Here is a 23037-nt window from a genome sequence, read left to right on the forward strand (position 1 = left end):
ATCATTATGTAAATATATTTCACGTGCGTCTGGGGGGTGCAAATAATATGCGCCCACTAAGCTGGGTGGGCACAAACGGAAAAGATTCTGCGATTTTTTCACAGAATAAAACTGATGTTCAATGTCTTCAGAATAAAACTGATGTACAATGTCAATAAATTTTGCACTAAATGCGGGGTTGAATTGAATAAAAAGACAATTAGCACACACTACTGATGTTATTTTATTAACATGTTCAGCTACACCAACAGATGTACATGGAAAAGATTGCAAGTGCGCGTATTGCAAAAAATTGGAATATTAAACCTACATTAGTGTATATATAAATACTAAACTTACTAAATGAGTAAATTGACAGAACTAATACTGTATTAATGCCATAAAGGGACTCAAAACCTCAAAGCTGCGACCTCTCAAAATCCCAACTACATCCGTTTACATTGAGTTTCATTTTTGACTTCGTCAGTGTCAGATGCTGGCTGACAAATTTTACGGGGAAAATTGTAAGTTACTTGGTAAGGTGAAATTGAATTAAGAAAGCAGATTTAATATTTTTAAAAAAAATATCTAAATTAGTGCAATTTTCAGGTGATAATGCAAAAGATGATTCTCTATTAAGTCATGATTTCGGGCTACTTGTCTAGCTCGTCCAAAATCGTGTTTGGAACATTTGTGTTGCTGTTGGTCAACATAATATGGGTGCTGTCATCAGAAATAAGTCACGTGAGTCATGATATGTGCTCTTAGATATTCTAGACATAATTTTTTCATTTTATACAATTGTAGTTCTCAATTTTTTTTGCTTTAGTTCATCTATGTCGATTCGGAGTACAATAAACCGTTCTTCACAACATACATAAAAACTTGTATGTTTTCTCTTCTACTGACGGGATTTGTCTTCTTTCGTTCGTGGCGAGCGCAGTGCATACGATACCCTCACAGCTACCATACTCTTGAGGTATATAAGAATTTAAACCTCAACCTCTTCGATGAAGGTTTCTTAATGTTAGTTTTGGCTCTTAGAAAATTGTGCTGGCTACTGTGCAAGCGTATTGGGTTATCTATTACGCTCTTTTGCATGGCTCTGGTTTCGACCGCCTGCGACTTTCAATTTCTCCAGATCCTCTTGAGAGTTGTCCGTCAAAATCCAGCTACACGAAAGATTCTGAGGTGAATAGAGGACATGAGATCACCATTGTGAAATGATTTTAATCACGGAGTTTGAGTGATATCATGGTTTTGTTTGAAGTGTTCTGGTGCTAATGTATTTTAATTGATCTGTGGTAGATTTGTAGATTTTGTCTGATTTTCATGTTTCGGAAAGATTGCTCAATGAAGTAAACTGAGTTGTATTAGTTAATAATTTCAGAGCTTCGAAGACGGAAGGACCGAAGAATCAGAGGATGACAATTACAGCGCTCATCCTTTGGTAAAATTTTTTTACTTATTTGTGTTATAGCTTTAACCTTAACTTCAATCTTTTCACGACTTTACGAGTAACGCTGATAAATTGCTCTCAAACAAAATTATTGTCAATTATTTTAGTCTTGTTGGTTTTTTATGCGTGCAGTTTCTTCGTCTTAGCGTTGTAAATAGCCGCCGTCAGCCTCTAATACGGCTATTATTGGCTTTCTCTTGTTTTTTGCAATTCAAAGAATTTGAATTGTATCGGGGCGCTGTCTTTTTTTAAGATCTGTTTACACATTTTCATGATTTTTGAGGTCAAATTGGAGTAGTGTTTTTGGTCACGCCAAACAGGAATTGGAGCGAAAAAGCGAGTGGTTTTGCGGTGTAAAATTTTTCACTCTAAATTTAAAGTAGAGTGAGAAAACGGTGTTTGAACAAAAATTCGATTTCTCAGTAGTGGTGTTTTGTTCACATGCGGCAATTTCACTTTGATTTTTTACCGTTTTTTAGATTTTTTGGATCGAATTTTTTTTCTAAATGGTTTTCCGAATCCATTCACAGCTCATTCTAGGCCTAGTTTTTTGTTTGAATTAAATTTTCATTTCTCGGTAGGGGTTTTTTTGTTCACATGCGGGATTTTGACATGTTTTGATCCGATTTTTTAGAAATGGTTTTCCCTATTCCCTCATAGTCCCTTCTAGGTCTAGTTTTTGGTTAGTCAATGAAAGTTCTTTGAATTGTGCGTCAGGACTTGTCTTATGTTTTTTACAATTCAAAGAATTTGAATTGTATTGGGGCGCTGTCTTTTTTTTTAAGATCTGTTCACACATTTTCATGATTTTTGAAGTCAAATTGGAGTAGTGATTTTGGTCACGCCGAAACAGGAAATGGAGCGAAAAAGCGAGTGGTTTTGCGGCGTGAATTTTTTTTGCTCTAATTTTAAAGTAGAGTGAGAAAATGGTGTTTGAACAAAAATTCGGTTTCTCGGTAGTGGTTTTTTGTTCACTTGCGGCAACTTCACTCTGATTTTTACTGTTTTTTCGATTTTTTGGATCGGATTTTCTTCTAAATGGTTTTCGCAATCCATTCACAGCTCATTCTAGGCCTAGTTTTTTGTTTGAATTGAATTTTCATTTCTCGCTAGTTGTTTTTTTGTTCACATTCGGCATTTTGACATTGATTTTCTGTTTTTTTCTTATTTTTTGATCTGATTTTTTAAAAATGGTTTTCTCAATTCACTCATAGTCCACTCTTGGTCTAGTTTTTCTGTTTAGTCAATGAAAATTCTTTGAATTGTACGTCAGGACTTGTCCTGCTATGTTTTTAATTCGCTTTACCTTTTGATCAGGTTTCACAAAAGTCACAATTTTCACGTTTGACTTCTGAGTTACCTCACTGTTTCAACTGAATGGATTCTGTATTCTTTCTCGCATTGAATTACGCAATATAACGAATACGGGCAAAGTCAAAAGAGCAAAATCAAAAGAAACGGGATAAACCGGTAAAGCCAGGTCATTAAGTCATAGTGCATTAGGTTATCAATGTTCATTAGAGCGATTACTGGCTGATATTAGTATTAAGCTTAATGCCCTTCAGTTTAGAAACTGAGGTAAGTATAGGTTTTGATTCTAACTGAAACTGCTGACTGAATTGGAACAATTTTTAAAACTTTCTTTTTTTCTCTTTTTTTCTGTTTCAATCCCGATATGCGTCTAGCGCGTCAACGGCGGCTATTTTCCGGCAATCTGCCGGCTATGTTAATCTTTGTGGCTTATGGTCATGAGAAACGGGATAAATTAATGAAGCCAATTGGCGTATAACATCTGTACTGTTATCTTGCAGGACCTAACTAGGCTTCAAATATACCATTGACCCATTTCTATCAATTTCACCCAGGTTTACCTATTATACCAAGTTTTGAGGTAATTTATTTTTCGTCTTTCAATATATTTGTTTTTCTGAGTTTTATCAGCGTTACTACCAGTAAATAGTGGCGTAGCTCAAGGGTCGTTCTGGGACCCCGTGCTTATTATCATTTTCAAATGACTTACCGTCATTTTTTCGATGCGATTCGATGGCTCTTAGCGGATTACCTGAAACTAGTTTTCAATTTTCTTAACATTGAAACTGACCTGAGCCGATTAACTCTTTGTAACTTGCAAAATGACATGATATCGAACTCTACAAAACTAAATGTCTCTTACTGGAGAAAGCTTTGCGCATAAAATGGCGAAATTGAACAATAGGAAATGTTTTAAAAAGATCTCGGAGTTTTTGCTATCTCAAATCTAAAATGGAGCGTTCGTCAGCAAGATAGATTAACGAAGGCTGGTAGGACAGTTTCAACCTAAGGTTTGTCACCCGTTTCTCCCAAAGCATCAAACTCGAGATATTTCAGGTTAAATGTTACCTCTTGATTTTTGGGATAACGAAATTGTATATTGAACAACTTGATGTTGGTAAAACTCCTCTCCAGTTATGTAGCAATTTGAACTTCTAACCTTAATCGTATTCGCAAATATCTATTCCAGAAAAATTTGTCTAATTATTTTAATTTTAATTTAATCCGGGAACAAGGCGCAGGATTGTCCATAATCCTTTCAACGCAAATCTGCCCTCAATACTGTCGTTACCCGCGCCGGAATCACTTAGGTTGTTGTTATGTGCTACTACAAAATTGTTGAACTTTCAAAAGAGTAACTACGCAACAGTCGTAAGTACTTATGATAGAAATTTTTCCCGTTGGATAAAGTTTGCTCTTATTATATCGTATACAGATGTCTATTGTGAATAATTTTCGAGCATTATGTAATCGTGCGTGTTTTTATATGCAAGTTCTAATTGTGTTTTTCATATAAAATAGGAAATTTAAGTCTTTCTCTGTCTCTGTATATACCAGCTTTGTCAGTTATAAGTCACTGGTGGCTTTCATTATCCGAGGCTTTTAAATTTAAAAGTAGCCTGTGGTAAAAGTTTGGCCAGTCGTAAATTTTATTATTCGAAAAGTATTTTTCTTCTCGAGCCATCTAAAAAATGGGACTCTTGATTTTTAAGAAATCCGTGAGCTGAATTGTATTGGGAGCCTATATTTTCCTATTCTGTTCCTCTCTTCTTCGAGCCTTTTGTGTACCCAGAATGGAAAGGAAATAATATCCAGATAATAAATTGATACTTCTTTTGCGTGATGTGTATTTGAGATGTTGAGCGGTTTATTTCGTTTCTGATGTGTTCGATTTTTAATTTTTCTATCTTCAATGATGGTTGGTAGTTTCAAGGTTTCGCAAGCTACATTCAGCAAGGTTTTGGCTAGTATGTAATTTATTTTTGTCCACGTTTGACACGAAATAGTTTTGTTTTAAAGACAGTTGTGTAAAAAGTGTTTTCGAAAATGATGTGTTTCTTTTTTAACATCTTTTAAAAAAATTTCTGTTTTTGTTTTCTGAGTTCATTTTTTTATTTGCAGCTGGATTTTTGCATAAGTTCTACCAAGAAATTTTCGCTTTTGAAGACACAGGCATCGTAAACTTGGGAGATTGAAAGAAATATTTGCCAATTTCAAGATTTGGCAATTTCAAGAAATATTTGCCGTTTTCACGCACCAAATGCCTTTCAGTTCATTTTTACCTTTTTAAGAGTTTTGGTTTCTACAGTTTTTTATTGACGCTGAAGCAAGTTTGTTCATGACTTGAACTTTTACTTCATTCTATTCGAATGATGTCTCTTTTTTTGAAAGTTGCGTTTTAACACTTGGGAGTACTAAAATTTAGAGTACAAAAAATCAGTTTAATAGAAAAAGTAGAGGACAACATTTTTGTTACTGTCTAAAATGAGCTTTCCGTTACTGTCTAAAATGATTGAATATCTGTCGGAACTGCCTGCTACAATTTTCTTAGCATTAAGAAAACGACCTGCGAATGTGTTGGTTGTTTTGTTCGCAAACAGTTCAATTTGAAATTTAAAATCTTCCTGACGTTTGAAATTTCAGGCCTCCTGAAAGCTTGTAAGTTCTGTAAAAAGTTTCAATGCGCAAAATTACAATATATTTATTCTCTTAAAAGGACCCATAAAGTGTTAAATCGCTTTTAGCTACCTGATATGCCTTAACGTTGCTACGAAACTCCAGTAGTTTCACCGCTAATGAATCATATGTTTAAACATGTTGTTAATGATGAATATGTGTTTGTAGGGTGACCCAACTTTCGAACCAATTAGAGTGCAGTGTACACCTCCAAGCAGTCGCAGCTGTTCTTCCTGCTCGTCGGGGGATACGACTCCTCTGCCTGGGAGGGTTAAATTTTCATCGCTAGTAGAAGTGCGTTCGCTATCGGATAGTGAGGAGTCGAGGATGGCTCGGATGTCTTACAGCCAGGGTATCATGTACGAAAGACATCAGCGGAGTATGGCCAATCAATATGCAAATAGTTCACATGTGCAAAAGTTATCATTAATTGAGACTATGCGAGTTGCACTGACCTTTTCGATACTTGTAAGTGTCAACTCAGATTTCCTCTTTTCCTTAACTTAATGTTGTTCGTTTCAATATCAACTTGGACAGCATCTGAGAAATCTGAAAATTTAAACGGGCGTTTTTTATTTTTAATATTTTATCATTTGAAGTATGTTTAAAAGATTATATAATTAAATGATTTCTAAATTTTCATCTATTGTAGATCTATTAAAAAAATTTTGTGTAGCAATTACTGGCGAAGAAAATTTGCTTCATCTTTTTCATAACTGAATCTGGCCTATTTTTAATTAATCGTCGCGAATTGATAGCGAGGCTCTTGTTGTTTTGGTGTCAGTGGTGACAAATTTTACTGTATTTTACAATAATAAATTGATTTCCAGAAGGTTATGAGCATTACTGCACTTAACCAAGCTACAACAAACACAACCCATTTTGTATGTCATCAAAAGGTCCTTACGGTCCTGATCGATCGATGCCAAGTAGCAACACTTAGGCTTATAGGGGCTTATGGTGCATCAAAGATTATACTTGTTTCGTTTCAGTCGTTTTTCGGAGGCTGGGCCTACTCGGAGGCCTTGTCTCTGGCCGAACCATCAGTTGTGAACATAATCTCTGCCACCTCAGGAATATTCGTGTGTGTGCTGGCTGCGCTCTTTCCCTCAAATGCAACGGATCATTTCACTTTCTCAAAACTGGCCGCAGCATTTCTAAGGTACGTCTAATGGTATCAACGGTGGGTGTTGAGTCTTTAAGGTGGTTATACAAAACGGTTGGAAGGAAGTGTGAATTGGGTGACCCTAATGAATGATGTGCCTTAGCGTGTTAATTTTGCAATTTCGGTGGTTGTCTGGAATGATTTGCGAGAAATCTAGGCGACATGAAAACCAGATTACTCCAGAAAGGGAGTTTTCAAATGGCGAGCTGTGTACTTATTATTGCAACCCAGAAACAAGATAGCATGTTCTTTAAAAGGCTCATGTGAGTGCCATAAACCTTCTGTAAATACCATATCCAAGCGCTTTAAAATATAAACATAACCGACTAACATCGGGCGAATTGCTCCCAAACGACCTCATGCAAATCCATCTCCTCCTCATCGTGGTGCAGGGGTGAACCTGCACTGTCGCCAGCAGTGTGGGGCCAACGGAGCTCTGGCATCCCAGGGTTTGGCGCGCCTTCGGATGTATCTAGCCAAGTACCCATATGAAAACTCGAGCGAAAGATTATTCACAGAAAGCTACGTTCCCACAGCGGTAACTGGGGCGCCCGAACCAGCCGCATCGGGTAGCAATGCCAAGTCGGTCAACTATTCCAAATCTCATATCAATCTAGCCACATGGAACACTCGCACCCTGTTACCTCCCGAAAGCCTGGCATTACTGGCTTCAACATTAAAATCTCTCAACATCCACGTGGCCTACATACAAGAAACCCGATTTCAAGGATCACCCTCCATCCCAATCAACGATGTGAACGACTGCCCATCCTACAAGCTGTACTGCTCAGGATACGATGATAAGCAAGGCCTGCACGGTGTCGGCATAGCTGTCGAAACGAAATTAGCCTCCCACGTCATGGAATGGATTCCCATGGGACCTCGCCTCTGCTACATCCGCATCCAGGCAAAGCCGACCCCGCTGTCAATTATCTGCTGTTATGCCCCAACTGAAGACAAGGCAAATGACATCAAGGATGAGTTCTTTAAGGAACTATTAAAGCTGATGGGTTGCATTTCCAAAAAGGACGTAATTATTGTCGCAGGAGACTTCAACGCAAAGATTGGAGAAAGACTGTCTTCCGAATCGGCAAACATTGGAAGGTTTGCCATTGGCGATCGAAACAATAATGGCGACCGACTCATCAGCTTCGCAATGAGCAATAATCTTGTGGTATCAAACACGACGTTCCAAAAACCTGCTCAGACCCTACCAACTTGGATATCCAACGATGGGATCACCAGAAACCAGATAGATTTCATCCTGATATCAAGAAGATGGCGATCGAGCATCGACGATGTGCGGACCGTCGGCCAGAAGAACTGCCTAATTCAATCGGACCACAAAATGCTCAAAGCCAAGATGAAAGTCAAACTGAAAGTATACACAAAGACTCCAAAATGCTTCCGACAGGACGTCAATGCGCTCAGAACTCCGAAAGTAGCCGACAGCTTTCGAAAGGAGCTAGCCCTCAAACTGGAGAAGCGCTGCCATGCGGAAGCGATGTAAATTGCTGCTGGAATGGAATCAAAGAAGCACTGGCGAAGTCCGCGGAAAAGTGTATACCGAAGAAGAATCCCATCCGGAACCCCTGGATCTCACCCACAACCCTGGAATTGATTGTGAAACGGAACAGAGCTCGGACCATCAAATCCAAGAAAAAGATTTCCAGAGAGATCAAGCGGAAAGTCAGGATAGATAAAAACCGCTTCTACGAATCCACCGCTGATGATATAATTACCGCAGACGAACATGGCAACACCAGGAAGGTGTACAATGCGGTAAGGAAACTAACCGGCACCAAAGATCCCAGCATCGACACAGTTAAAGATGAAAATGGAAAATTTACTGCTGACACAAATGAGAAGATCAAGCAATGGGCGAAACACTTCGAAAACTTGTTAAATCGACCAACAGCGAACCCAGCCTCCCTCAACATCCGCAGTCAATCCCTTGCACAAGGTGATACCAATCCACCTAGTCCCGAAGAAATCATGCAAGCAATAGCCAAGCTGAGGACCAACAAAGCCGCGGGTGACGACAATCTTCCACCCGAGCTCTTCCTATATGGCATGCATGAACTGCTCCCCCACTTCCAAGACCTCCTGTTGTCTATCTGGAACAACGAGAAGATACCAGATGATTGGAAGACAGCCGTTATTGTCCCAATTCACAAAAAGGGAGATAAGGCGAATTGTGCTAATTATCGTGGTATTTCCCTTCTTAACATTGCTTTTAAAATTTTAGAGGCAATCCTGAAAAACAGAATCGAACCTGCCTACGAATCAGTCGCCCGCAAGAATCAAGCGGGCTTCAAGGCGAAGCGCGGTTGCCGCGACCAAATCTTTGCAATCAGGCAAATAGTTGAGCAAAGATACGAGTTCGACCGGCAGACTGTATTAGTCTTCATTGACTTCAAAGCTGCCTTCGACAGCGTTAATCGTGAGACCATCTGGCGCATCCTCGAAAGTCACGGACTCCCGCCCAAGCTCATTCAGGTACTTCGAGCAATGTACACAGAAACCTTCAGCACAGTAAGTGTGTACAATTCACTATCGAAACCTTTCGCGATCGTCTCTGGAGTTAGACAAGGCTCGATACTTGCGCCTTTTTATTTAACCTTGTTATCGACTGGGCAATGCATGAAGCCACCGAAAAGCAGCCCCTCGGCATCGCTCTCGACGATATGATAATAACTGACCTTGACTTCGCCGATGATATATGCCTACTAGACGACAACATAGCCGATGCGCAGACACTTCTCGATCTAGTTACAAAGGCTGCTGCAAAAGGTGGGCTTGAAATAAACACCTCCAAAACCAAGTTCTGCTCAGCTTGCCCCGAGGACCAAATGACCTGTAACGGAAAACCGATTGAAAAAGTCGATTCTTTCACTTATCTGGGCAGCAACCTTCAACCTGATGGTGATGTATCCCACGAAGTCCGAACCCGTCTTGGCAAGGCGACAGGCCGCCTTAAACAGCTCGACAAGCTTTGGAAACAAAGATCAATTCAACCGAGAATCAAAGCTACAGTCACAAAGCCTGTGTCCAAAGCGTACTGCTGTACGGATGTGAATCCTGGCCCGTAAAGATCTCTGACACTCACCGCCTTGATTCCTTCAACCGAAGAAGCCTCACCGAAGAAGCCTCACTTCAACCGGGTGTAGCAGCGGAAGACATCAGCACCACCATACAAAAGCGAAGGCTGACATGGTTGGGACACACTTTACGCATGGATCCAGACATGATACCGAACGCTAGTCTCGAATTTGAGAAAGCTGACAATTGGACGCGACCCCCCCCCCCGGAGGAACGAAGGATACATGGAGGCGCTTAGTGAAGAAAGAGCTCCAACCCTCCCTGAAACCCCTCAAAATGACTCACAAGAAATGGGAGTCTTGCTGGTTCGATATCGCCAAGGAGACCGCACAGAATCGGTGTCAGTGGAGAGCCATCGTGAGAGACGTTCATATGGCGGGCAATGGGCAGTAATGCTCGCAATGCCCTACAAGAGACAAGAGACCGGTGAGAGGTTGGCTTCGCTATTAGCCAGCGGCGGTTTATTAGTGAGGCTAGCTTTCGCTTAAATGAAGGGGCGTGAGGTGAGGGTAATAGATGATAACACGCCACATAACAGCAGCTGAAGTGCGGTATAAACAAAAGAGTTAAGGAAAGAGAGAGATATTGTGCGAGAACGAGAAGTTCCATGATGAGAATCGACTCAGCAACTTCAAGTTTTCTAGCCTTGTTAGTAATTAAAGCATATAGAAAAAAAACAGAAGTGCAAAATTTAAAAGAAAAGTTTCCAGATTTCGCAGTGTAAAAAAGTTCCAAACAATTTTTTGTCTCTGGAGTTCTGTCACGTAACCTATCTGCAAGACTTAAAAAGTTTCTGTAGCCAGTAATGATCTTTGAACTAATACGACAAAAATGATCAATAATTTTGAAAACAATTTCAAATTAAAACAAAATCTTGCTAAAATTCGTGATACTAATATCTTCAGAACCATTTCATTGTCTCAAGAGACTATTCAGTCTCTCTATTTCCAGCCTGAAATATTTTCACTGGCTCATAAAGATCCATAAACTTGGAACATGATGATAATTTTTCAAAAATCTGAAAAAAATTTAAATTTCATCAAAATATTGCTAAAACTCGAGTCATTAAAACGTAAACAAGAAAGGGAAAGAAAGAAATCCCTACCAACACACACACACACTCTCACTCACACACACACACACACAGAGAGAGAGAGAGAGAGAGCTAGTAATAGTTTCCATGATGGGATTCATTTCTGTAAGTTCTAATTTTCTGCCCTTGTTAGTTAATAAATCATAAAGAAAAAAAAACTGAAAAGTGCAAAATTCAAAAGAAAAATTTCCAGATTTCGCAGTGAAAAAATTTTCAAAACCATTTTTTCTCTGGAGTTTTGTCACGTAATTTTAAAAACAATTGCAAATTTTAACAAAATTTTGCTAAAATTCGTGATACTAATATCTTCACAACGATTTCATTGTCTCAAGAGACTATTCAGTCTCCCTATTTCCCGTCTGAAATAGTTTCACTGGCTCATAAAGATCCATAAACTTGGAACATGATGATAATTTTTCAAAAATCTGAAAAAAATTTAAATTTCATCAAAATATTGCTAAAACTCGAGTCATTAAAATATTCCAAAAAATTTCGGAAAACTTTAACCAGCGTCAATTTTAGGCTCTTCCAACGAAAAATGACAAAAAACACGAAAAATTGCAACATATTGGGCTCCAAAATTCCTAAAAAATGACCTTTTAACCATTAAACTACGGCAGTCCCGATAGCTTCATCACACTGAGCACTTGAAGGACTACTAAACGCGGCTAAGGGCCTCTAAGGAAACTTAATGTCCGCTGGGCGCTACCTGTTTATCTCGTTTTTAAGGACGAAGAGTCAAATGGGTCAGACAAAAAATTAGTCAAGCAAAAAATTGCATACAAAAATGACCAATAGGACTAATTTAATTGCTACAAATTTCGTTTGAGAGCAATTAAACACTCTCAAGTGACGTTATTTTTATCGCATTAATTGTTTTGAAGGAAATAATTACCCTCTATTGACAATTACGTTTCAGTGCTGTGGGCGTGGTCTTGGTCACCATGGCTTCCAGTCGGTCTCCACTTCCCCCTTCTCCCCAACCTCCGAACTCTACAGTGCAGTCGTCCAGTGGTGCAAACTCCCACAATTCGGTCACGAATCAAACCCAAAGAGGTGCATACTATGTGGTTCTGCCCACCATTCTGGATAATAACGACCAACATCTGGCATCTGTTGGACCTGTGAAGAATTCGTGGAAGTCTTTTTTGTCGTTTCCCTCCAATGACGAAGCAGGCTCGACTGAGGGGGGAATATCGTCAGCACAGTTGGGTGTCATTTGGGCATTGATGGGTGCATTTGTGTATTCTGTTTACTTGGTCACTTTGAAACACCAAGTTGGAAATGAAGAGAATCTGAATATTGCAATGTTCTATGGTGAGTTGTCTGTTTTTACTATCTATATTATGTATACAAATAGAATTTGATAATTATAAATTTTACTTTAAAAAATAAATTCTAATTTAAGAAAAAGTAGGTTTTTGCGTAGTTTTTTAAACTAGTGTTTTAATGCTTTCATGATTCAGCTCTTAAGTTTTTTGCATTAAACCAACTGGTGAGAGCAGTTGAGGAGAAACCTTTAACTGTATCGTTTTTTCACATTTTTTTTTTGTTTTCAGTGCTTCAGTCATTTTAATTTAAAAAATCTATGACATCAGATCATTCATGAGCAGTTGGCTTCTTCTGTCAGGTACCATAGTTGTTTCATAAAAGAAGGAAGCTACTTGCAGGGTGTTTCCTCCAATTTTACTTTTTTGTCCTTATGTGTTTTCTTGCAGCAATTTTTTTTAGCCCCGTGGTCTTTTGTTCTGGATCATTTTTGTCTGACGCTTTTAACTCTTCAAAACAACGGGATAAACTGGTAAAGCACGTTTTTAAGAGATAAGTAAGTGAAATTCGCAAAGCATGCTTTCATATTTTCGCAGCTCGTGTTCAATTTTTTGCTGTGGTCTCAGCAGTCTTTCACGGCTTCTGTCCGGAAATCATGATTATGCTTTTGATGTTGATAAATTCTAGTGGTCCTTTTTAAAGTCAAGTAATTTGAATTTTAAAGGAGTCGTGTCTTTTTCAGATCTTTTCGCGCTTTTTTGGATTGTATGTTGTCAATGAGAAGTGAAATTGGTGTAGTCATTACAGTCACGCTGGATTTTGAGGAAAGAGCGAAAAGTGACACATGAAATTTTCTGAACTGCTTTTAAAGTCGAGCAAAGACATGGTGAATTAACAAAATTTTGGTTTTAGAGAATTGGTGTGCGTTTCATTTCTTGATTTTCTCCGCGAATGCTTTTAAATGAGATGCATGCGTTCTAATAATGCAAAGCTGCAATTTTTTAGGCCCCTTTAAAGACAACTAATGTTTTTAAGACTTGGTTTCTTAAGCGCAATTTGTTTCGTTTAAATAATAGCAATTTTGTATTCTGCCCATTTTTTGTAGTTTTTGCTTAATTTGATCAATAAGAGGCACCTTTGACTGAATGATAACGAATATTTGATTTACTTTGTGATTTAATTTCAAATCTAACAGTTTTAACAACTTTGGGGCTTTTTTTACGTATCACAATTTTCTGGTTTTGTCCGATTTTGTAGTTGTTTATGTTGTTTTGTTTAATCTGCAATGAAAGGGCGAATTGGTTCTCTTATGATTATTTCAATTTATTCTATTGCTTCCACTCATGTGTAGCTGTTTTGACGACTTTGAACCATCTCCTTCGAAAATTTCAAACGAACATCACGAATGACAGATCTTTCTGATTATGTAATGAGGCATTTTTGGGTATGCTCGTTGAAATAAAAAATTTTACGGTTTTCCAAATAAAATGTGAGACCTGTTTCTCAAAAAAGACAACTGAGTTTTCGGATTTTGCCGTCATTGTTTTGTTTTCGTTTTTCTGTCACTTAGTCTCACTGATGGCAGGTCTTATCTCTAATCGGGATATTTGAAAAAAGTTAAGAGAAATTAGTTCAATGGGGCGTTTTCAAGCAGTTTCCCTTCGTTTAGAGTATTGTTTTTGGTTAAGATATTTGAACAGGTGCTAGTTATAGTTAGGTTTTTACTAATTAATAGACGTTTTATAGTAGTTTGGCGATTTTTCGGCTGTTTGGCTGATTTTTAAGCTGTTTAGTGGTTTTTTGGCCATTGTTGGTTTTATTGCCTTCACTGCGAATTGAGCAGACTAATATTGCTCAAAATATTTTCTATGTAGCAATTGAGTAAGGTTCGTTTGCATAAAAACTGTTTTTGTAGATAAGTGGGAGAAAAATCGAGAAAATTGGAACTAATATTTGTGAGTTTCTTGCCTTTCATCAGTTTTCTGTGGAAAGTAGGGATGGACGGTTGTGAGCATGCAATGTTTATTATTGTTTTCTTTGCACTTGACTATTCTCATTTTGAGTAGGGAAAAACTTGGTTTTGTATTTACTTCTGTTGTATAAGGAAATAATTTTGTTTTCTGTTTTGTTCAATGAGCTAATTATTTTTCATTTGACTGCATTGTTGGCTGCAAAGAAATTGTTAAATAACGCTGAACAGTTTTTAATTGCTCTCAAACGAAGTTTGCAGCAACTATATTATTTCTATCGGTCTCTTTCATGCGATTTTTCGCTTGACCGATTTTTCGTCTGAAGCTTTTGACTTTTGTCCTCAAAAATAGGATAAACAGGTAGCGACCAGCGGGCGTTTAGTGCTCTTCGAGACTTTCAGCTCTGTTTCAGCTAAAACTGTGTTTTGGAGACTTATGCTTATGGTGTTCGGTTCTTAGATGTTGAAGACCCCTCCACTGTTGATTCCCCCCTCTATTGAACACACCCCCAAGCGCTGTTACCCCCACCCCACTGTTGCCCCCATCAGCCCTCGGTACACCACCCCCAGGTTTCTAGCTACTGACCAACAACCGCTCGATAAAAACACGCAAATTTATACTGTTTTGCAATTTTTTTTCAAGCTTTTTGACATTTTTGGATTTTTATCAGCCCCTAGTATTAGTAACTTTCTCTGGGTTTTAATAATAGGTTACTGCATAGTTTCTAGTGGTAATGGAATGGTTTAAACATTTTAACATTACAAATTTTAGCTTTTTTTTTGACAAAACGTGCAATTTTTTCAACTTTTTTGACCTTTATTTTTCCTTATTCAGGTGTTTCCAGACCCAGGGGCAGAAAGCATCCTAAGGGGTTTGATAATGAGTTACTGAAAATTTTTTATTGGCCATGGAATAGTTTTTCGACTTTTTATTGTCCCAAATTTTAGCAATTTTTTTTATATATTTTGCAATTTCTTTCAAGTTTTTTTTGATAATTTTTGTAATTTTTTAGGTTTATCCAGTCTCAATAGCCAAGAATCCTCCGCTAGGGTTTGAAAATAGGTTACTGTATAATTTCTAGATGTAGTAGAATGTCTTGCAAGATTTTAACTTAACAGATTTTAGCATTCTTTTGACAATTTTCGCCATTTTTTTTTTAAGTTTTTGACATTTGGTCGTTTTTCGGGTTTTTTGAGCCTAAAGGGTCAGAAAATTTCCGTTAGGGTTTGATAATAAGTTACTGCAAAATTTTTTATGGTCATTGATCAATTTTCAACTTTTTAATATCACAAGTATTTGCAATTTTTTTTATAAATTGCAATTTTAAGTTTTCTGATTTTTTTTTTCATTTTTTAGGTTTCTCTAGCATCAAGGGCCACAGAACTTCCTCTAGGGTTTGACAATATGTTACTGTATAGTTTATAAAATATAATGGATTATTATCTTTACACTTGGATATCACGAATTACCGCAATTTTTTTAAAGTATTTGCAATTTTTTCATGTTTTAATTTTTCCGGCACCAGGGGCCCTGGGATCTCCTCAAAGGTTTGATAATAAACTGCTACATAGTTACTAGAGTTAATGGGATGGTGATCAATTTTGTTTTTGACTTTTTTAGTTTTTTAGTTTTTTGGATAAAATTTAAATCATTATGCAAGTGTTTGAATCTTCGAGCGAGTGAAACTATTTCAGGCTTGAAACAGGGATACTGGATAGTCTCTTGAGACAATGAGATGGTTCTTAATATTTTAATATATTGAATTTTAGCAAGATTTTGTTAAAATTTGCAATTGTTTCTAAAGTTTTTCAATATTTTTGTCCTTTTCTGAGTTTAACAACCATTACTGGCCAACAAAACTTTTTAAGTCTCTGAGATGGGTTACTTGACAGAACTTTTGAGACAAAAAATTTTTTTGATCTTTTTTTTACTTCGAAGTTGAAAACTTTTTTTATAATTTTGCTTTTTTTTTGATTTTTTGTGTGATTTAATTACTAACAAGGCTAGAAAACTAGAAGTTGCAGAGTCGAATCCCGTCATGGAAAATATTCCTATCCCTCTCTCTCTCTCTTGTTTAGGGTATTTTCCTTCTCTTTCTGGTTTACGTTTATACCTCTCTCTCTCTCTCTCTCTCTCTCTCTCTCTTTCTCTCTCACTCTCTCGCTCTCTCTATCTTGTTGATGCCGCGCTTCAGCTGCTGTTATTCGGCGTAATGTCATCATCTCTGATCCTCATTAACAATGAATTGTAGTAGAAATGCTCTTATCTTAAATGACTTAACAGGCACGTTTTAGGAAAGCATTGTTAATTGCTCTCAAAAGCAATTTATAACAAATATATTAATCCTGTTTGTCTCATGCAATTCTTTGCTTGACAGATTTTTTGTCTGACCCATTTGACTTTTCGTCCTCATAAACACGATGAAGATGTAGCGCCCAGTCGGCAGTAAGTTCTCTTAGAGCCTTTCAGCTCACTAGTCTCCGAGTATGCGATTCACAGAACCTTGTTTTGGAGTCGTATAATTATGGAGTGAAAGGCGGTTCTTAGAAATTGATTCCACGCCGCCACATCCGTCCGCCCCCAATCCACTTTTGCACCCCCGCTGCGCTCATCTTACGCCGCTTCAATTAAACTAAACCGTGGCTAGCTGCTGAAAAAGCCAACCGCTTGTCGGTCGTTTGAGAGCAATTTGCACGACGTTAGTCGGTTATGTTAAGTTTTGAGAGTATTTTTTTGGCAGAGACGGATTTTCGAGTCGTTGAATGATTTTTGAAGTCTATTTTGGTCATGACAAAGAATGAAGTGGAATAAAAAATTGAAAGTTTTGCTGCGTTAAATCTTCCACTCGAATTTTATGTTTAAGCAAATATATGTTGTACCAAAATTTGGTTTTCTCGATGGTTGTTTTTTGTTTACATTCGGCAATTTGATTTTGATTTTTTACTGTATCTCGTGTTTTTTTCAGTTTTTTCTAATATGGCTTTTCAAATGCAATCCTAGACATTTTTAGGTCTTCATTTTTGTTTAGTCAATAAAATTTTTTCGAATTGTAATTCAGAACTTGTTTTTTACTTCGCTAGACAAAAATTATTTTTGCTTTACCTCAATTAGCTGACTTCTTTTACAATTTGCGTGAAAGCTTTAGCTTCTCTATTCTAGTTATGCTGAAAGTGCTTTTAAACAGCAGTTGCTCAGCAAATCAAACTAAAATGAACACTTTTTGTTGAAGAATATCAAAAATGAAAACGGGATGAACCCATAAATAATTCATTTGAGTTGCCTGATAATAAAATCATTTAGTTGATGAATATTAAGGAAACGTGTTTTTCAATTGTATTCAATAGTTCATTTTCTTTTGGAAAACCGAGGGAAAACAAGCGATTTCAAAAACATTCATTTCAAAGACAATTCTTAATGACTATTTTTATTTCTGTAATGCATTGAAAGCGGTTTTTGTTTGAAATCTGGTCCTTTTACATTTTTGTAGCTTCTGAGCTGATCGAGCTATCGCGTAATTTGGATTTTTAAAGTTTATATGGAATTTTTCCTGGGTAACGCAGAGTACTGGGCGAGCCCTCTTGTTTTTTATATTATTACTTAACGGCTTCAAAACTCGTCTCTCGAATACGCTTGGTATGTTCCTTAGAGCCTTTTTCTTTTCAGGCTTTGTGGGAGTGTTCAACATGGTGCTGATTGGACCTGGCTTGTATGTTTTCCATGCCTTGGGTTGGGAGAAGTTCGAATTGCCTCCTCCTGATACTCTGGGCTACATTGTTATTAACGGATTAGTAGGCACTGTGTTATCCGAGTTCTTGTGGCTGTGGGGCTGTTTTCTGACGTCATCCTTGGCTGCTACTCTTTCACTGTCTATGACCACACCACTGTCTATGTTAACTGACGCAGTATTTAGACATGTAAGCCACGATGCTAGCTTTCTAGTGTTTTGTTAATTTTTTTCCCAGCGGAACGTGACGTTTTGCCTAAAAACAAACTATGAAATAGTTTTGCGAAAGTATGGAAACTGTTACTGAAATCTGTCTTTCCTATCATTTAGGTTTTAATGGTTTTGTTTTTGTCATATTTTGACTAAGCTGTAGCGTTTCATTGGCTGCTAAATATAGGAATCGAAAGTTTTATACTTAGTATAATAATCAAATTTTCATATCTTTTGTTGCTTTCGTATTTTTAGCACTAAAAAAACCTGGAACGTTTTGCATTAGAAAGTTTCATTTCATTTGAGTTATTTTTGTTAATTTTCAGAATTTTTTTTCTTTGTTTAGTGCGAGTTGTTAACTGATGTGGAATTCCTGAAATAATAATTAAGCAGAAAAGATTTTTTTGAATGAAAAGACGAAATTTTTAATAGCCGCCCTCATCTTCTCAGTCGGCTATTATAGCGCTCCTATTTTTTTACAACTCAAAGAATTTGAATTGTATTGTGGCGCTGTCTTTTTACGACTCGAAGAGGAGTATTGGAGAAGTCCTTTTTTAATCAATTTTGTTTGAGTGAATTTTGAAGCGGAAAATGAAACACGTGAAAAAAGTTGAAGTGATTTTGTTGCTGAACAAAAGGAAGAGTAGAGCGAAAAGAGAGTGGTTTTTTGTTCATATCGCTGTTTTCTAGAGAGCGAGAAATTGAGGTGTGAAAAAAATTCTGTAAGCGAGCGAAATTTTTTGTTCACGTGCGGCATTTTAATCAGTTTTTTTCTCAATTTTTTTTCGTCAAGAAGTTTTGTTATGATTTGCTTTTAATTTTAGGCTGGGTTTGGTAGAGGTTTGAAGGCTTCTGAAAATTATATGAATTTTATGCTTATTCGGATGTTTTTCATGTATTTTGCTGATTTTTGGGCTAAATTTTACGTTTTTTTTGGTTTTGTTTTTTGCCTCAAATGGGTATTGAATAAACCCCTATAACTTGAGCAATTTTAAGTTAACACGTGCTTACAGTTTGTGGATATGAAGCGTCTTTTTGTTGAGAAATATGGCGAAAAATGTCGAAAATTGGAAAAATTAATTTTTTTTGCAGTTTTTTTTTGGTTTTTTCTGTTCTTTAGACAATTTTCTTAACCTATTATGACTTGCCTATTGTTTTGCGAGCAATATGGGTACCTTATTGGCTGAAACGATTTTTGTTTAGATTTGTGTGGTTTTGTAATATTAAAAAATATAACTTTTTCCAGTTTTTTGGTCTTAAAGTTGTTTGTAAGAGCTTATTTTTTCATGATTTGGCTTCAAGTATTTTTAAAAAGTCTCATGTGGTTTCAGTAGTTGCTAGTTGTATTGATGAAGTAATTGTGGCAGTGATAGTTTTTTGGGTATCAATTTTTGACAGAATTTGATCAGATTTTTATCATTTTTGAATAGATTTGAACTTTTTTGTTTTATGGTTTTATTTCTAGATAACCGTAAATTTTTGGATGCACGTTTTGTCTAATGAGTAGTTGGATGGAATTTAAGTGGATTTCCACTTCGAGTCGTTTCTTGAATGCTTCCGGCTATGTTCTTTTTAAGATCTGTTCACACATTTTCATGATTTTTGAAGTCAAATTGGAGTAGTGATTTTGGTCACGCCAAATCAACAAGTGGAGCAAAAAAGCGAGAGCCCAATCCGTTCATAGTCCGTTCTAGGTCTACTTTTCTATTTAGTCAATGAAAATTGTTATTGAATTGTACGTCAGGACTTGTCCTGCTATGTTTTTTTTTCGTTTTACATTTGTTCACACAGCAAAGCTGAAAAAGTCAAATTTTCTGAATTACTTCTTCCTCTCACTAACGGCGTTTGCGCGCGTGCTGTCATTTCTCAATCTCTCTAGAAAAAGTATTTAAGGCAATTGCGTGATTAGATTTTGATCATACGTGACTTACCTCACTCAATAAAATGACTTTTGCACTTGAGTTTAAATTGAATTATTTTGAGGTCAAAGGAACTCATATATGCAGTGAAGGTCCCCAATAATACTTTTTTGAATTTGAGAATCATTTTTTTTGGAAAACTAATCCAATTATTTATAATTTCTCACGAAATCAAGTGAGGATATAAGTTTTTTTGAACCTGTACAATTTTTCTTCTTGATTAAAAAAACTTCTTCTTTGCAATTTTTTTCTCGACATTTTGTAGAGCTCGGCCAAAATAATTTTTAATGTGGAAAATCTGATCAAATATTTGTAATTCTTATACTTTTAGTTCGGCTTTACAAATATTCGGGAATAGTACATAAATGTTCTATATGATCTCAAAAGAGTCTTTTCAGAACTTATATGATAATGAAATTCAAAATTTTTATCGCTCATTAACTGGTATGATCTAAAATAGAAAATAACTGGTGCTATAGAAAATTTGATAAAAGTTGTTTTTAATAGCCGCCCTCATCTTCTCAGCCGGCTATTATAGCGTTCCAATTCCAATTTTTTAAACTTTTATCGAACTTTTTTTTCGCTTTACCCATTTTGCCGCTTTTTCGACATTTTGCGTGAAATCTTTTTGACTTCTCTAGCCTAGTTTCACTCTTCTGTCATTCTGCTCAAAGTCCTTTTAAACAGCAGCTGCTCAGCAAAGCAATTCAAAATGAAGAGAGTCAGTATAAAAAAGTCAAAGTCAGAAATAGAAACGGGATAAACCCATAAAGCCCATTTTTAGATGCCTGGTACTTGAACTTTGTTCTCATAGGTTTCAGTTACTATCTATAATGCTTATTGGTATTGATACTAGACCTTGTAGCCTCTCTCTGGGAGACAGGAGTATGTTCAATTACGAAATGACATCAAACTAAATCGCACTTAAAAATGTTTCTATACAAAAATCAATTTTTGAGTTATGGGAATGAACGACGGCTATTTTTCGGCAATCTGCCGGGTATGTTTTGCTGAATACGTTTGGTTTTAGCAACACTTCTCTTGGCATCTATACGTCGGAAGCGTCCCAGTGGTGCTGTCCTTCTTCCTTGTCACCATTTTCCAGCAATACAATAACTGGGATCCTCTAGGAGATCTCTTCTCTAGAATATCATCCAGAACTCATTCCAGAAAACGTCGCTCATCGCCAGGGGGTCCAAAAGACTCACGTGATGATGGATCGGGTGGAAGCAGAGGCGGTCGAGTGGGAGGAGTGACGGCAGCGGCAACCTGTGGATCTCGGAAGTTGAGACGGGCAGCGAGAGGAGCGACTACGGGATTCTTAAGCAATGTCATCCCTAAAAAGAAAAAGAAGTTAGTTTCAACCTGTACTTAAAAAAATTAGGGAAATTTGACTTTAGTTTCAGCTCTCAGAGAAATTTCATCTACGTGAGTTATTGTATATTTCTGACGATGAAATTTCAATGATATCAGAAAACAGCCATAATTTCAGAGTTCCTTCAATCTGACAGTTAGTCTCCAATCATTGTACAAGGTTTTAGTCGCCGCCTATCCTTGACAGATATTTTGTATTATAAGTAAGATTTTATCAAGTTCTTTGTTGATAATGGCCAGCTTTGCTATTAAAATGTTTTCTTTTGAATTGATGCCATCTAGAGCGTGAGCTGTATGTCCAATGCTCATTTTGAAATATACGAATTTCTAGATCCGGAGTGAGGTTGAGTGTGGAGGCAGACAGTTGTTCATCAGATGAAGACACACGATGTCTCGTCATCTCCTCTCCATCCTCTCCAAGCTCTTCACCAACCCCGTCATCCCCTCCAGATCCACCAGAGTCCCACCAGGAGACGCTGGACCAAGGCAGCCGTATCCAAGCGAATAATAACTCATCCTAACTATCATAATCATTATTTTACGTTACTTACGAATGGATAATATTGAAGTCGTTAGTACTTGCACGTCTTGTTTGATGTGTTATTGGATCGAACGGAGCTTTGGTCTCTATTAGTTTGGAGCTTTTTATTTTAGCAATGCTTTAGAATGAATTTTATGGATGTTTATCATTGCAAATTTATGAATATATTGAGGTTTATTGGATATCTTGCTTTCTGTATTAGTTTTTAATGACTGGGCGTTTACAACAGCATGCATCAAGTTTTCCAGATCTACGATATTAAAGAAGTCAGATGTCTTCCCTATAATTGACTTGCAGACCCCCAGATAAGTGGGGTTAGAAATTATCAGACCCTATTTTCCATAGAGCCGAACATATTGTGCAGTTAGGTATACTATGTAGAACCTCAACAAAAACGTGCTCGTGAGAAACTTTTCACTTAATTGGTCTCGAACGAAGTTTTATGCAATTTGTTTTCTGCTGGTAAAACAAATTTCCAAAAAGCTGCTTTCGAGAACAGTGGATGCCTTTTCTGGAATGGCCTGCCGAGTTATCTTAGAAATGAACTAAATTACAAAGTGTTCAAGCAGATGCTAAAAACGATGCTTTTTTACCAAGCCTACTGATTCTTATTGATGGACTTTTGAGTCCAAAACCTCTCTACCAACCTACCCACCTACCTACATACCTACCTACCTACCTACCTACCCACCCACCTACCTACGTACATACCTACCTACCTCGCGACATACCTAACTACCTACCTATTTATCTAGCAACCTGTTCTCTGTCACTGCTGCCTTTCTTTCTTTCATGCCGTTGCTTTTTTCTTTGCTGTCTGTCATTGCTGTCTATCGCCGATACATGTCGTTGATGCCTGTCGTTGCTGTCTGTCAATGTTGTCTGCTGTTGCAGTTTGTCTTTGCTGTCAGTTGTTGCAAGGTGTCGTTGTTGTATATAGTTGCTCTTCGCCGTTTTTGCATTTCGTTGCTTGCTGTCTTTTATCTGTGGGTGCGCTCTCTCTCTCTCTCTCTCTCTCTCTCTCTCTCTCTCTCTCGGGTTTATGTCGGTGCTGCCAGTCAGTTTATTGTTTCTTTAGTTTTCCATGTTACTTAAAATTGAATAGCCTGCCTCTTTTGGACTGAAACAGGCTTTATTGCAGCCTTTGACGATGCTGCCGATAAGCGTACCAAGCCCTGGATCGAACTCGGTTCTCCTCCCATCTTCTTCGTGTTTCCTTATCCTCGTCGATGAACTCCCGGGGAA

The 23037-nt window shown here is 37.3% G+C and overlaps 2 protein-coding genes across 4 annotated transcripts in view; both read left to right on the plus strand.

The window, feature by feature from the left end:
• The window catches only part of LOC142343517 (beta-1,3-galactosyltransferase 9-like), a 106650-nt gene that overhangs the window by 52497 nt on the left and 31116 nt on the right, over positions 1-23037 (plus strand). The window lies entirely within an intron of this gene.
• LOC142343459 (solute carrier family 35 member F5-like) lies at positions 593-21976 on the plus strand. Of its 2 annotated transcripts, XM_075395176.1 has the most exons (10): positions 593-723; positions 809-958; positions 1024-1170; positions 1370-1429; positions 5594-5893; positions 6418-6587; positions 11705-12102; positions 17688-17938; positions 20908-21230; positions 21583-21976. In XM_075395176.1, exons 1-10 carry the CDS (start codon positions 622-624, stop codon positions 21770-21772), a joined length of 2091 nt encoding a protein of 696 aa, XP_075251291.1. In that variant the 5' UTR covers positions 593-621; the 3' UTR covers positions 21773-21976. The 2 variants fall into 2 exon arrangements, with proteins under 2 accessions (XP_075251291.1, XP_075251292.1); XM_075395177.1 differs by lacking the exon at positions 1024-1170.

Source organism: Convolutriloba macropyga, chromosome 1 (genome assembly GCF_964194025.1).
Source record: "Convolutriloba macropyga chromosome 1, txConMacr16.3, whole genome shotgun sequence".
NCBI lineage: Eukaryota > Metazoa > Xenacoelomorpha > Acoela > Convolutidae > Convolutriloba > Convolutriloba macropyga.

What these genes read in the sequence shown, in the direction of transcription:
- LOC142343459 (XM_075395176.1), top strand. Translation starts at nt 622, where the DNA reads ATGATTTCGGGCTACTTGTCTAGCTCGTCCAAAATCGTGTTTGGAACA. An exon ending in ATTACAGCGCTCATCCTTTG is followed by an intron (nt 1,430 to 5,593) that starts GTAAAATTTTTT and finishes ATGTGTTTGTAG; the next exon opens with GGTGACCCAACTTTCGAACC. An exon ending in CACTGACCTTTTCGATACTT is followed by an intron (nt 5,894 to 6,417) that starts GTAAGTGTCAAC and finishes GTTTCGTTTCAG; the next exon opens with TCGTTTTTCGGAGGCTGGGC.